At 39.1% G+C, this 14,283-nt stretch overlaps 1 protein-coding gene across 1 annotated transcript; it reads right to left on the reverse strand.

Annotated features, from left to right (window-relative positions):
- Positions 1-1,610: 1,610 nt before the first annotated feature.
- Positions 1,611-5,728, reverse strand: SFR1 (SWI5-dependent recombination repair 1). Its single transcript, XM_010859402.1, has 4 exons — positions 5,623-5,728; positions 4,389-4,504; positions 3,261-3,671; positions 1,611-2,296 (listed from the first exon to the last, which is right to left on the reverse strand). Exons 1-4 carry the CDS (start codon positions 5,633-5,635, stop codon positions 2,105-2,107), a joined length of 732 nt encoding a protein of 243 aa, XP_010857704.1. The 5' UTR covers positions 5,636-5,728; the 3' UTR covers positions 1,611-2,104.
- Positions 5,729-14,283: the final 8,555 nt, after the last annotated feature.

Genomic DNA, 14,283 nt, shown 5'->3' on the forward strand with positions numbered 1-14,283 from the left:
TAACCACTTGATCTTAAAATTTCCTTGTCTTTAAAACTGGAGTGTTTGGTAATTACAATACTCAAATGAGTTAACATATTTTTAGAAATATGGTCAAAGCAAGTGCTAAGTGTTAGTTTTCATCTTAATGGATAAAAATAGTTCTTATTCACTAGTTCTTTAAAAATATATATCCTATTAAATGGAGGTGAAATTAACAAATTATTTAAAAGGGGACTGCTTCAAGGGCATCCCTAGGCCCCAAACTCTCCCATTATCCCCATCCATACTCCATGATCTCCCCCACTTGTAGAAATGCCCACTGAGCTGCTGGAGCCCTCAGCCAATGCCTTAGAAATCCCCCTTACTGTACCCCCACCTCCTCCCCAACTCTCCCAAACCAGAGTCTCACTGATGCTGTACTTCTTCCAAGTGGACATCTGAGGGTGACTCCAGATGTGCTAATCAGCAGTGGGGCAGCTGCGGTCAAATGCCAGCACCATCACCAGGGAAGCCACTTCCCCAGCCCCACTTAGGACTTCAGGCTGAGCAGTAAGAAGCAGTGGAGGCTGGTCAACATAGCTTCCCAGGGATGCCCATCTGGGAAAACTAGAGCCAGGGAAGGCCCATGTGAGGACTGGGCCAGTCCTCTTGGATTCACAGAAGCCGGTGACAATGGCAATGTCTAGAAGGTAAGAATTGGGGGGGGGGGGCGGGAGGAGGGGGAAGGGTGAGTTACATGGGCACTAACAGAATGCATACAAGAACAGAGTCCTGATATGCCAACATCAATAGTTTGTTGGCTCATGGGGAAGGACTGGATTGAAAAAAAGGAGCACTTGGGAGTGGAGGGGGAAGCTTAGGGTAATAGCTATTTACCAAGTAGTAGGGAAGTACTTTTTTTTTTAAGATTTTTTTTTTTTTGGTTGGGTGTAGAGGGAAACTAAAACAAAAAAACCCAAGCAAAGCTGTGTTAGCCCTTAAAACGGCCCAAAAACCCCAGAAAGTCCTCAGGAAGACTGAACCAAGAAACCACTGACTCACAGAGCTCTCTCTGCCTTTCCCTCTAAGGGCACACTTAAACACACAAGCTTTTCTGCTTCCAAGTTCACATACAACCACTCCAGTCACAAAGAGACAGGCTTTCTTTTCTTTATAGTTTCAGATTCTCAAGGACTAGGCCAGATTGGGTCATATGTCTGTCTATGGCCAGGATAACAGACTAGGTACCGGCGGGTTTCTGGCTGAGTCACTGTTAATGGAGTAAAAGTGAAAGTCACTCAGTAGTGCCTGACTCTTTGCCACCCCATGGACTATACAGTCCCTGGAATTCTCTAGGCCAGAATACTGGAGTGGGTAGCCATTCCCTTCTCCAGGGGATCTTCCCAACCCAGGGATGGAACCCAGGTCTCCAGCATTGCAGGCAGATTCTTTACCAGCTGGGCCACCAGGGAAGCCTATTAATGGAATAGATATGCTAACTTTAACCTTTTTCACAGGTATGATTGTAAAGGCAGATGAATATAAAAGACGCTGTATACCATGCCTTGAAGTGGGAAAATAAGCATATGTGGTTTTATAAAAAATAGATGACCATTTCACTAAATGAGATACAGAATACAAGTGACAAATTTGAAGAGACAGAAATTAATATAATTTTGAACATGAGTTTAAATACCTGCTATACCATCCAGATAAACATGTGATAAATGGGTGAAAACAAGGCAGAGGCATAAACTTACGGGAGGCAAGTATTTTTAGACAAGTTTACGTTTAGACGTTCACTAGATGGACTAGTGAACATTTAAAATAAAACGTTTTACCACAATAAATAATGTATTAAAACTCGCTTCCACAATTCTCTAAATTATCTTAACATGATTTAATTAAAAAAAATTTTTTTCACCTTTCTTTAACTGGCAAGTTTTCTTCGGGAAATTTATTCAAAACACTAAATATTCATTTTTGAACCTTGTTTATATATAACAGAGGCCCTAAATTGATCCAGGTTCACCAGGATACCTTTCTCCAAGCCCTAATGGTTTATATCTTCCCTTTAAAATGTATAAGTATCTTTTAATTAAGTTGTCATTCACAAAGATATTCTGGAGAAAAAAATTATGAATTAAACACCTATAAATTCTTCTTCATTTCTGTTATAGTGTAGCAATTTATCATCTAACCCATAATGGTCTATCAGCTGAGTAAGGCTTAGTTTCTTGTTCTCCTCAGACATAGCTGACTGCAACTCATAAAGCAACTGCTGGCTACAGCTTCTCCACTTCTCTATTAACAATTGTAACTGAGACAGGTCATTCTGAAACAGAAACAAAAAAAAGGCACAAATGTATGTCATCCTATTTTAACTTACTTAATGAAAGTTGTTAAATCAGTCAATGAATAGTAGGTTTAAAGGGTAACACATTTGGACATGAATGGGACGTCTACCCAGGAAAAAAGAAAAATGGTTTTAAGTAAAAATCTTACCCTCAGAGAAAAAAATAAGGCAAAACTATGTAAAGAAGTAACAATATAGGTTAAAAAATATCTACTTTTTCTACTACAGCTATACTTTAAAAATTACATTCAAATTAATATTTTTCAGTGTCACAATTTCATAAAACTCAAGTAGTTGTATTTAGAGAAATCCTAAAAATTCAAAAGAGCAAATAAGATATAGCATTCCATCACTGATTACACACTGGAAAAGAGCCATTACAATATAAATGAATAATCCAGATAAATAAGGGTCATCTTCCAAGTGCCCAAATTCTATTTACTTCAACCTACCTGGGTCGAGATCTAAAATTTATTATATTTTTGTTGTTTTCTTAAAGAAAATGCTTGAAACATCTTAATAATTGGTTGGTAATAATTTAATAACAAAATCATTACTAAAAATACTTTTTATTGTACTCTGTGGCCCATTTTTAGCCTTTTTCTCTTCACTGTCACTGTTGCTTCTATTCTTATTGCAATTTGCAGCTAACATTTGAAACTTCTAATACTGCTGTGGGATGGAAACGAGAGAGAAAAGCTTCAACTGAATATTAAATGTGGGCCGGAGCTTTCAAAAATGTATACCTGGTGTTTAAGACCTCTTTTCTTAATCTATGACTTATATTTGAGTTAAAGTTGTTGGAAGCCAGGTCTCTTGGTAATTGGCTTATTTCTCAGTATTGTAAAATAAAGTTGTATTTTCTTTTTGAAATACTTTCCTACCATTTATCTAAAAACAAACAAAAAAAATTATTAGGCAATGGCTCTGAAATTCTTCTCACCTTTGATCTATACATTTTGACTAGCTTCAGCCTCCGAAGAAGATCTTCTTTCTCTTGAATCTGCTTCATCAATTTTGCTTTTTCTTTGTTTAGTTCATGTTTGGCAAGATTCTCATTCATAAAGTCATTTTGGAGATCACTGCATGACTCAGTATCAAGTGATTTAGATTCACAAACATTGATATTCTTGAAGGTATCTTTCAAATATGTACTTTCTTCAAATTCACTATCTATGTGTTTAAAATTTTCATGAAATTCCAAACAGCTTTCTTCTGTTGAAGGTGCTGATTTCTCTGAAAAAGTCTGATCATTTTCCTCACTCTCTACTTTAAGCCGTTTTACCACACTGTAACAGGAATTAAATGAAGATCTGGTTTTCCTTAATCGTTCTCTAAGGGTTGCACTCATAGGCTGAAAAAATGCATCAAACGTTAATAATGTCAGTCAAGAAAAACATTCTTGATATAAATAAGTCTACTAGGAATCAAGACTAATTTCTGTGGTAGACACCACTAGATGGCTTTCTGTCTCCATATATCTAAAGTAACCATCACAAAATTTCTTTCAATTTCTGGAAGCACCACTAAGTTTTATTCTCTTTTTAAGCCAGCACCCTTCTAAAATATCATTGAGACACTTATCTCAGTAATCACAAACATTTGTTCAGCAATTAGTCCAAGCCTGATATGGTTAGGTGCTTAGTTACAAATTAAGGAAAAAGATCTTTCCACCAAAGACCTCCATGACATCAAACTTTTTGTTTGGAATGCTGTAATAACCTGAACTGAAAATAAATGAAAATAATTGAGTCAGGATGAAAATCTAAGGGGAAGGTCCAATACATTTTCTAAAAGGAAACACCTAAAATGATTTGTTAATAAAAATGGTACTTATTAACCTGCTGCTAAGTCACTTCAGTCGTGTCCGACTCTGTGCGACCCCATGGACTGCAGCCTACTAGGCTCCTCCATCCATGGGATTTTCCAGGCAAGAGTACTGGAGTGGGGTGCCATTGCCTTCTCCAACTTATTAACCTACACACTATTAACAATGTTCAGTAGACTTAAAACCACCATTACTGCAATACTTCGAAATATACATCCAGTGAAAGAACTAAGATTTTCATACTTGTTTTCTTGAACTACTTGAATTGGGAGATGGTGGATTGGCACCAGCTTGTGGAGTGCTAGGTAACATCAAAGCCGAGTTTGATGGACTTTCCATCTTGAAATCTTGCTTTACTTCTAAAAAACAAAAAATAATCACAAAACAGAAATCAAATTCGCCCACACCTCTATATATTCAATTTTAAACAAATTATCGTATATAACAAGCCAGGTAACTTCCTTCTTTCACTTAGCTGTGATTCATTCTTGCTTTTTTGTGTGCAATTTTCTGTTTACTTCTCTAAATTAGATTGTTGGTCATTATGGTGACTACTAGTTTTTTCATCACAAGTTACCCAGCTAGCATCTCAGATAAGAACTCTCCATTTGTTTTTACTGACTGATAAAATAATGATAAAAGTCTCAAAACCTGCCATATGGGGGTGGGGGGAGGAGAATAACAGTCAGGAATTCTTTAATCTCATTAAGCCAGTTTCACAATGAAGGAAAATGTAATTGAAATCTTTTAGTGCTTTAAGTGAAAATCGCTCAGTCGTGTCCGACTCTTTGCGACCCCATGGACTATCCAGTCTATGGCATTCTCCAGGCCAGAATACTGGAGCCGGTGGCCGGTCCCTTCTCCAGGCGATCTTCCCAACCCAGGGATTGAACCCAGGTCTCCCGCATTGCAGGAGATTCTTTACCAGCTGAGCCACAAGGGAAGCCCAATATTTTCTTTAAAATTTTTTTAAAAAATATTTATAACTTCTTTAAAGTGCTTGTCGGTTAGTTTTTAAATTGAGTTCATCTTATGCCTTTATCTATTGATTACTCTTCCTCTTGATTATAGATCACATTCTATTTCCCACTATTATCCCACTTAAACATAATCAGACCTGTTACATTACCCTAATTCCTAGAAGCTGTGTGCCTAAAACTAACGACCCCCGGGGGTGAGGAATAAGGAGCACAAGCACAGGTAAGTTTACTCCTGTCTGCATGGTTTTCAACTAAATAGCGAAGAGACCGTGAAAAGGAATGACTGAAGTTTCTCAAAGGCTACAGGGTAAAATACCAGAGGAGCCCTTCCTCCCCTCCCGCCACTACAGAAGGCCCACACGAGCCCTCGGGACACCCAAAACCTGAGGTGGAGCTGAGAGGTGCCTTGACAGCGGAAAGGGAGCAGTATTCAAATCCCCATCCGATCCCCGAAAAAGTTCAACTGTCAGACACCCACTCCACACCCCAAACGGTACCTCCCTCAGCCATCCCCAGACAGCACAGAGAGCGCGCCAGCCGCGGCGGCGTCTCAGAGGCCGGGCCGCGCGGGAAGAGGAAGAGACGCGCGATTGGCCAGATTGATTGACACGCAGCTCCTCTTCGCCCAGCGCCCGGAGAGGCGGGACTGCGCGCGCGCACGTTCTCAAGACTCCGCAAGGGGGCGGGAAGAAACGGAAGGGCCGAGACGCGTGATTGGCCCGGTTGACCGAGACGCGCGGCTCTGAGCTGTCCAGCGCCAGAGAGTTGGGGCGCTGTGCGCGCGGCCGTTTGTTGGGAAGAGCTTTAAAGCAACTAACGGTTCCCATGAGGGGCGCGCTTTTCTTCGCGGCTTCTCCTCGCTCTCCTTTTTTTTTTTAATACCGCCTTCCTTTGCTGCTTCCTGGTTTTTGTGTTTCTAAAGGACGCCTGAGAATGCCCCTCCTGTTCTGGCTCCCGTCAATCTCTTCGCGCTCCCCACAGCAAAGGCCTTTTTTCAGACTCCACGGGACCCAGAGACTCCGGGCCTGCTGTGTGTTGTATTTCCAGCTTGTAAACTCCAAAGGCAAAGACTACATAAAGAAGGGTCAATGGCCCGTTGACAGTCAGACACATTAGAAATCTAAGAACCCCAGCGGATGCAGTAGAGCTTCTTTTAGACTGCTGCCTCAAAGTCTGCGGTTCCCGCCTATGGGCCTTTTTTTTTTTTTTTTTTTCCTTCTTTTGGCAAATCTACCTGAAAATTTAGATTTCTTAGCTTGGCTCCGAATCTTTTCGTCAAATCTGAAAGAAAATGTAGCCCAAGGAAAGTCGTTGGGGTGCAATACAGGAAGCAGAACAATGACTTAGATTAGGTTGGTCCAAACCCTGGCTGAATACTGGGCAGCGGCATCCTCGGTCTAACCTTCCTTGTTTCCTGTGTAGCGAGGTTCCGTTGCTGTGCAACAACAAAGTGAACTAATTGGGTGGAGCACTGAGTTTGGGAAAAGACAGTTGAGTAATTTCTGAGTCACGTGGGAGTTGGGAATTTTAGCGGGGCAGTGTTTTGAATTCTAAGGAATAGCCATTTTAAACGTTGGCACTGTCTTTTTACTAATATCTGATATAAATGGCTTAGAAGTAGCAAGGACCCAGAAGGAATAACTGAGTGCTAAACAGTGGAATGTATCCACAGAACTTGAAGACCACCTAATGCAGTGATTAAGAACATAAATGTTGGAGTCAAATTACTTAGGTTCAGATCCCAGCGCCTTTATTTTGTGTTGTTTGTAATGGAGTGTGTCTCTGTCTCAGCTTCCTCATCCATAAAGAGGGGATAATAGTATCAATCCTAGGATTTGAAGAATTAAATGAGAATTCAGGACAGGCAGTGAAAAGCAGCAATAGATATCTAGGAAGCACTCAAAAGTTGTTATATAAGGAACTACAGTATAGTCATCATTCTCTAATTGATCTAAAGGAATGCATCATATAATCCTTTCATCCATCCCTTATCTCCCCTCAAAAGGCCACAGATTTTTAAAAGATGGAATGATTTGTAGGATGTAAGCCATAAATAGCAGAAAACTTGGAGCTGCCACATATAGTTAAATAATGTATTATGATTCTTCTAAAATTTTCAAAAATTATATAAATCTCAAGGAATTTACAAAATGAAAGTGAGAAGTTGTGATTTTGGCTTGCTAAGCCACAGATCCAAGTCTGTACATTTATTTCTCCCTTTATGCATCCATTGGCATCAGTTACACTGAAAAAAGCAGAGTGATTTGTCCTGACACTAGAAGCACAATGCACACTCTGCATATTCTTTACACCTTGGGGCATAACATTGGGTTGTTTTTATGATTCCCTAAGATCAGCTGCTCCAAAACCCTTTTATCATTATAACCTAAGCTTAGAACTGTGTTTTTGCTGGCTCCATAAATGAAAACATCTTGCCTAGCAAATGTTCTGACTTGCTTAGTATATGAACCTGTATATTAAATGGATTGTTTTGGCCAGATTTTCAAAGAACTTCAGGAGTACTCAGAAGAACCTGTATTTCAGAAATGTGCATTTGTTGACCTACATCTCTGATTTCCAGTGTTGTTAGAACTGAACGATTTTCCCATGCACAAGTTTGCATTTTACTTACTCCCATTACATACCAAAGTGTAAATAGACCTTTCACTCTCAATTTACTGTAAGGGATCTGGAATATAGCCTGTATAGTTTTCACTGTATCTTTAGATAAGGCCTAGCAATCATTTCCATGTCTTTCAGAGCCTGAAGTTTACTGGCCTGTAAGTAGTTGTTTCCCACACATGACATTGTATGTTTCATAGTATGTTTCAAACATAGTATGTTTCATTGTATTCAAACTTCAGGCAAGGAAAAATCCTGCCCTAGAGAACCAGAAGGCAAGGATCCTACTCCACCATAAATAACAATTTGAGCAATAGAATTCAGTGATGATAGTAATTAATATTAACCTAAGGCAGGCTTTCTCTGTGTGTTTTTAAATCTCATACCCAAGGCTACTGTTCACCACTTTGTTATTCATCAGGGTGTGGTGAAATGCTTCTGTCCATTCTTGTCTATGATTATTGTTGGTGAGATAATGACATAAACCGAAAAACCTTTATGTGGGTTTTTTCTTTTTTAATAGCAAAAAGAGAATAGTGAATAGTCTCTCTGTCTCTCTGTACAGCAAAGCACACATACATACACACACACTCTTTTAAGCTACAATTTAAATTTTTATTATACTAATTTTTTTTTAACATTACTTTAATAATCTTAACAGTCACCTCCGGATGATCTAGATTCCATTCCATTGACTTTTCTTATTGACAACAAAGTTCATATTGTGTAGACACAGTATCCATAGGTATTTTTTAACAATTAATATATAAATACACACTTTTAAAACCAGAATTCAAATTCACTTGGGTGAGATTAAGTTGATTTATAAAGTGCATTAGAACAAGTTAAACTGTATAACACTCACAAGAAGGTCTACTAAATTCTCTCAACTAGCGTTCAATATTTCTTATGATGCTGGTATATAAGTTGAAAGACTCTCCTCTAGGGACTGTCATACAGAGTGAAGTAAGTCATAAAGAGAAAAACAGATATTGTACAATGTCGCTTATATGTGGAATCCAGAAAAATTATAGAGATGAACTTATTTACAAAGCAGAACTAGAGACACAGACATAGAAAACAGACATATGGCTACAAGAGGGGAGGTGAGGGTGGGAAGAACTGGAAGATTGGAATTGACCTATGTACACTACTATGTATAAAATAGATAACTAATGAGAACCTACTGTATAGCACAGGGAGCTCTACCCCTCTACCCAGTGCTCTTTGGTGACCCAAGTGGGAAGGAAATCCAAAAAAGAGGGAATATATGTATACATATAGCTGATTCACTTTGCTATATAGCAGAAACTAATACAACATTGCAAAGCAACTATACTCCAATAAAAATTGATTAAAAAAACTCTAGGTTTCTCCTGCCATGAATTCAAGTCTTATCCTATAGACCTATCCATGATGAAGAAGATGTATTTTAGTGTGCTGTTATCTCATAAATTTTCCTTTGAATAATTGACAAACTAATTCTATTTCTTTTCACTATTGCTTAGATATCTTAAATGGAATTCTGTAATGTTTAATTAATTTGCTTATAGAGACCATTGAAGACTGTTACCAAAGGGTGTTCTTTGAGAGTAAATTCTTTAATATTTTTTCATCAGGTTAAAAAGAGAGGATTTTATTTTCAACTTCAAGAAGGAAGAGCCCTTGAATTAGATATTAGGCATGCCTGAATGGTTGCCTCACTGAGTAGAATGACTACTTCAAGCAAACAGATACGTGGAGGGTCAATGATAAAAACCTGTTCACCACCAGGCAACCATAAAATTGATCTGGTAACTAATGTTGAGGGTAGTATACTGAATAAGAACCTAAAGAGATCCTTTCACATGAAGTTCCTGTCCTTTTATTCTATTAGATCTGGCATTTTGTCAAGTGCATTAGAGACTAGAGAAGTAAGAGTGTCTATGATTCACTGCTATTAGTGGGGTGTGTTCTCTTGGAGAAGAATAGAGTGATTCAGGTTAGATTAATAACTGTGAGGAAGGGGGTAGGGTGTGGGTGAGTGGGAGGGTCGTGGCAGAGGAGCTAGATTGTGGAAAAGTAATGGTAATAAAAGTATTGCTCAAGGCCACATCTTTCTCAGATCCTTTATTAACTCAGAAATGTCACTGCTACATCTATTCAGAGGGGAAAAAAAGGCAATAGATGTCAGCAAATCCTCAAGCAACAAAACATGTCTTATAATCATCTTCAACCACCTGAAGTTTGAGAGATAACAACTCCCAAGATAATTTCACAGTATTGAAATCTGTTTGAAGTGCCGACAAAGAAGTCAACTCAGTTTTCTACTCTCACCTCTTATTACTGTTTTGGTCTTGAAAATATAAAAGATTTCTTTTTGGTGATGTTTTTTTAAGATGAAGGAGTAAGAATGTCCATTGCTCAGTGGCTAAGTTGTATCCAACTCTTTGGGACCCCATGAACTGTAGCCCACCAGGTTCCTCTGTCCACAGGATTTTCCAGGTAAGAGCACTGGAGTGGGTTGCCATTTCCTCCTACAGGGGATCTTCTTGACCCAGGGATTGAATCATATCTTCTGTATCTCCTGCGTTGGCAGGTGGATTCTTTACCACTGAGCCTCCTGGGATGCCTTAAGAATGTATATTAGTACCAGGAAAATAAGGAGTTAAGAGACGATTCTACCATGTTCTAGGACACTGTTGACCTTTTTGGCTTCTGCTCTTCCACATCTTGGCAAACTTTGATGGTAATTATGCATGGTAAGTTGCTTCAGCTGTGTCCGACTCTTTGTGACCCTGTGGACTGTAGCCCACTAGGCTCCTCTGTCCATGGGATTCTCCAGGCAAGAATACTGGAATGGGTTGCCATGCCCTCCTCCAGGGGATCTTCCCGACCCAGGGATGGAACCCCTGTCTCCAGCATTGGTAGGCGGGTTCTTTACCACTAGCACCATCTATAGCAGTAGAGTAAATCTGTGAATTATTGTATAACCAGGAATTTTCTGGTCCAGCTCAGGATCTAAGGGCTTCCCTGGTGGCTCAGACAGTAAATAATTTGCCTGCAATGCAGGAGACCCAGGTTCGATCCCTGGGTCAGTAAGATCCCCTGGAGAAGGATGTGGCAATCCACTCCAGTATTTTTGCCTGGAGAACTCCATGGACAGAGGAGCCTGGTGGGCTGCAGTCCATGGGGTCACAAAGAGTCAGACATGACTGAGTGAGTAACACTTTTACTTTCTTTCAGGATCTAAGAGCTAAACCAAAACTTGATCCCTTTGCCACCACTCCCAAAGGCAACATAAGATGTCTTATATTTTCATCATGGACGTTTATGAGCAATAGGAAACCCACTGAATGCCAGAACCTCTGACCATGAGTTCTGACTCCCTAGGGAGGATCCCCTGGAGAAGCATGGTCAAAGGTGAGGAAGACAACTTGACAAAAGCATCTCTTCCTTTCCTTGATCCTCTCCCTTCCACCTCCAAAATCATGGCTAGTGCTCAGCAACCCCACACTGTGTCTAAATTACACTGCTTGCCAGTGATATCAGCATTACCCAGCTCTCCACCCCTATCACACTTCTGTGGCTCTCCAAAAAATAATGTATGAAGTTTACTGATGATGTTGATGACCCACATTTAGCAAATGATATCACTATATTTTGTAGTCAAAATATATCCCTCCCATAGATAGGATCTTGGAAAAAGAACATAGAATACAGCCTATATTCACCCTCACACGGTTCTCCAAGACTTCATTCAGCTATTTAAACTTTATTAACAGAAGATTAAGACAGGTAATACTTTTCATTCAACAATGTACACTTTTAGCTCAAACTCTTCCCAACTTTCCACCTCCCAAAATTTCCCCATATGTCACTATGGTTATTATTATAGCAGCTATCCAGTACATATATCATCTCAGTTATTTTTCACTTTTTGTAAGTTATGAATTCTGAGTCAAATTATCCTTTTCTTTGTAGCCACTTTCCCACTTTTATCTTCTTTTTAATCATTAAGAAAGTTACTTAATTTCTTGTCAATACTCCACAGTACTCTATTGTACTGTTTTTACTCTGTTCCTCATACTTGTTTCTAACTTGTGAATCTGTACCTTTTTAATAAATGCTGGATATTGATAACTCAACCTTTATGCTGCCAAAGATGTGCTGAGAGTGAAATTCATACCAAGTGCAGGAATAACACTCACCAGCAAAGATGGTTTTCTTGACAGGCTTTCAAGCCTGTCATTTGGCAGGAAGCATCCCTTGATACCAAAGAACATGGAGCTGGGTTTTGGAGGGTAAGCAACTAATCACGTACATATTTGTTAAGCAAGTTCCTAAGAAATTATAAATTATAAACTGCACAGTTTTAAAGGAAAAACAACAACAACAACATTACTACGGGTTGGCATTCTCTGAAATGCTTTTGTAGCCTGACTCTGGGCCATTGAAACAGGGTATTTTGAACATGCATGTACAAGTTTAAGATTTTTGTTAAGCTGCCAAATATTTTAATATAACAATAATTAGCATAAAGCTTGTGCAATTAAGCTACCCCAAAAGTAATGAGTTTGAATCTTTGGCAAGATGCTCCTCTTTAAAAAAAAAAAAAAAGCAGTTTCCCAGTGCATATTATTTTCACTCAAATCTATTTTCCTGAGGTTTTGAAGGTATGTAAACCTGACTTTATTTCATTCTAATAACTGTCTACAAGGATAGCAGTTTATTTTCAGTCACTAGATTTTAGGATGAATCAATCAACCAGTTTTACCCACCAATACAACCCTATAAATACTTTCCATTTTTATAGTTTGAAAGAATCAGGTTTACTGTTCCCCTCAGTCTAGGTAGATTCTTCTGCACTCAGAATGGGATTAAGTCCCCAAAGTAAGCTCTGGGAAGAGAATCCATTTCAGAAAAAGAAGTTCATGGATATCAATGATATGAAAGATGTGGTGAGCCAGTACCTGGAGTCACTTGATTTTAAGGAGTGAAAGTAGCATGTTATCACAGTTGAAAGACTACTGGTAAGAATTACATGTGGACTATTGAGAATACCTCTGAGACTCAAACTGGACATTTACAAGTACTAATTAGCAGTTCTCAAGGCAGACCTTGCAAATGCATCACCTTTCAATCAATACTCAAGCTAATATTACAGGAAGCTCTTCTGGACCACTATGCTGGTAACTGAAGCTGTCCTCAAGAGCTCAAAATTGACTGCCAAGAATTATGTAGGAGGAGACGGAAGGAGAAAGGGAAGGGAGTGAGATATTTTTACTATGTGTTTCTTGCCCTTAAAAAAAAGCAAAACAAAACTTCTGTATTTTAAAACACAATTTTTATAACAGATTACCGATTACTAGGCTTGTTTACCCGAGAAGGGAATGGCACCCCACTCCAGTACTCTTGCCTGGAAAATCCCACAGGCAGAGGAGCCTGGAAAGCTGCAGTCCATGGGGTCACTAAGAGGCAGACACGACTGAGCGACTTCACTTTCACTTTTCACTTTCATGCATTGGAGAAGGAAATGGCAACCCACTCCAGTGTTCTTGCCTGGAGAATCCCAGGGACGGGAAACCTGATGGGCTGCCGTCTATGGGGTTGCACAGAGTCGGACACGACTAAATCGACTTAGCAGCAGCAGCAGCAGGCTTGTTTCCTCCATACTACAAATTATTCTGCAGATTTAACCTGGGTTTTGAGATCCAAATAGCAGATCAAACACCATGAGACCTGAGCCCACTTAATTAGGGCGAAATTCTGAGAAAATCATGATTTCCTCCTTAACGAGAAATGCATACTTCGTGTTCTTAAGAGCCTTTGATATAACTGACTAAAAAGGATATGGAAGTTCATGATTTTATGATTAACGTTTTATGATGTAAACATGAATTTAGTAGATATACATGTACTTTCTTAGGGCTGATATAATATTCTAATAATCATGTTAAACTTGATCGTATCTTATAAGCGAGATAAGCCACATTTTACCATAGGTGAAGTTTTAAATTAGTAAAGCTGTTAAGCCACAGACCTCACCTGCTTGATTCTTCTTTGGCCTTCCAAATCTTTTCTTTGCTGATTTTGTTGCTGTATGCAGTGAATTGCAAGTGAAATGGGCTGTGGTCACAAACTGTGAAGGAGAGGTTGCTTGCATCTGTACTAAACATGATATAATCTTGGGTTGTCAGTTTAAATTGGGGAAAATGGGGAAGCATTTGGGATTTTTGTTTGAACACAAGTTTTACTGAATACAAATAACATACGTTGATGTTTACAACTCTTTTCCTCTTACAGGTTTCTCAAGAGGCAGGACAGGTAGTCTGGTATTCCCATCTCTTTCAGAATTTTCCACAGTTTATTGTGATCCTCTTGAGAAACCTGTATGCAGGTCAGAAAGCAACAGTTAGAACTGGACATGGAACAACAGACTGGTTCCAAATAGGTAAAGGAGCACGTCAAGGCTGTATATTGTCACTCTGCTTATTTAACTTCTATGCAGAGTACATCATGAGAAATGCTGGGCTGGAAGAAGCACAAGCTAGAAT

Source organism: Bison bison, unplaced genomic scaffold (genome assembly GCF_000754665.1).
Source record: "Bison bison bison isolate TAMUID 2011002044 unplaced genomic scaffold, Bison_UMD1.0 scf7180017864456, whole genome shotgun sequence".
NCBI classification, from domain to species: domain Eukaryota; kingdom Metazoa; phylum Chordata; class Mammalia; order Artiodactyla; family Bovidae; genus Bison; species Bison bison.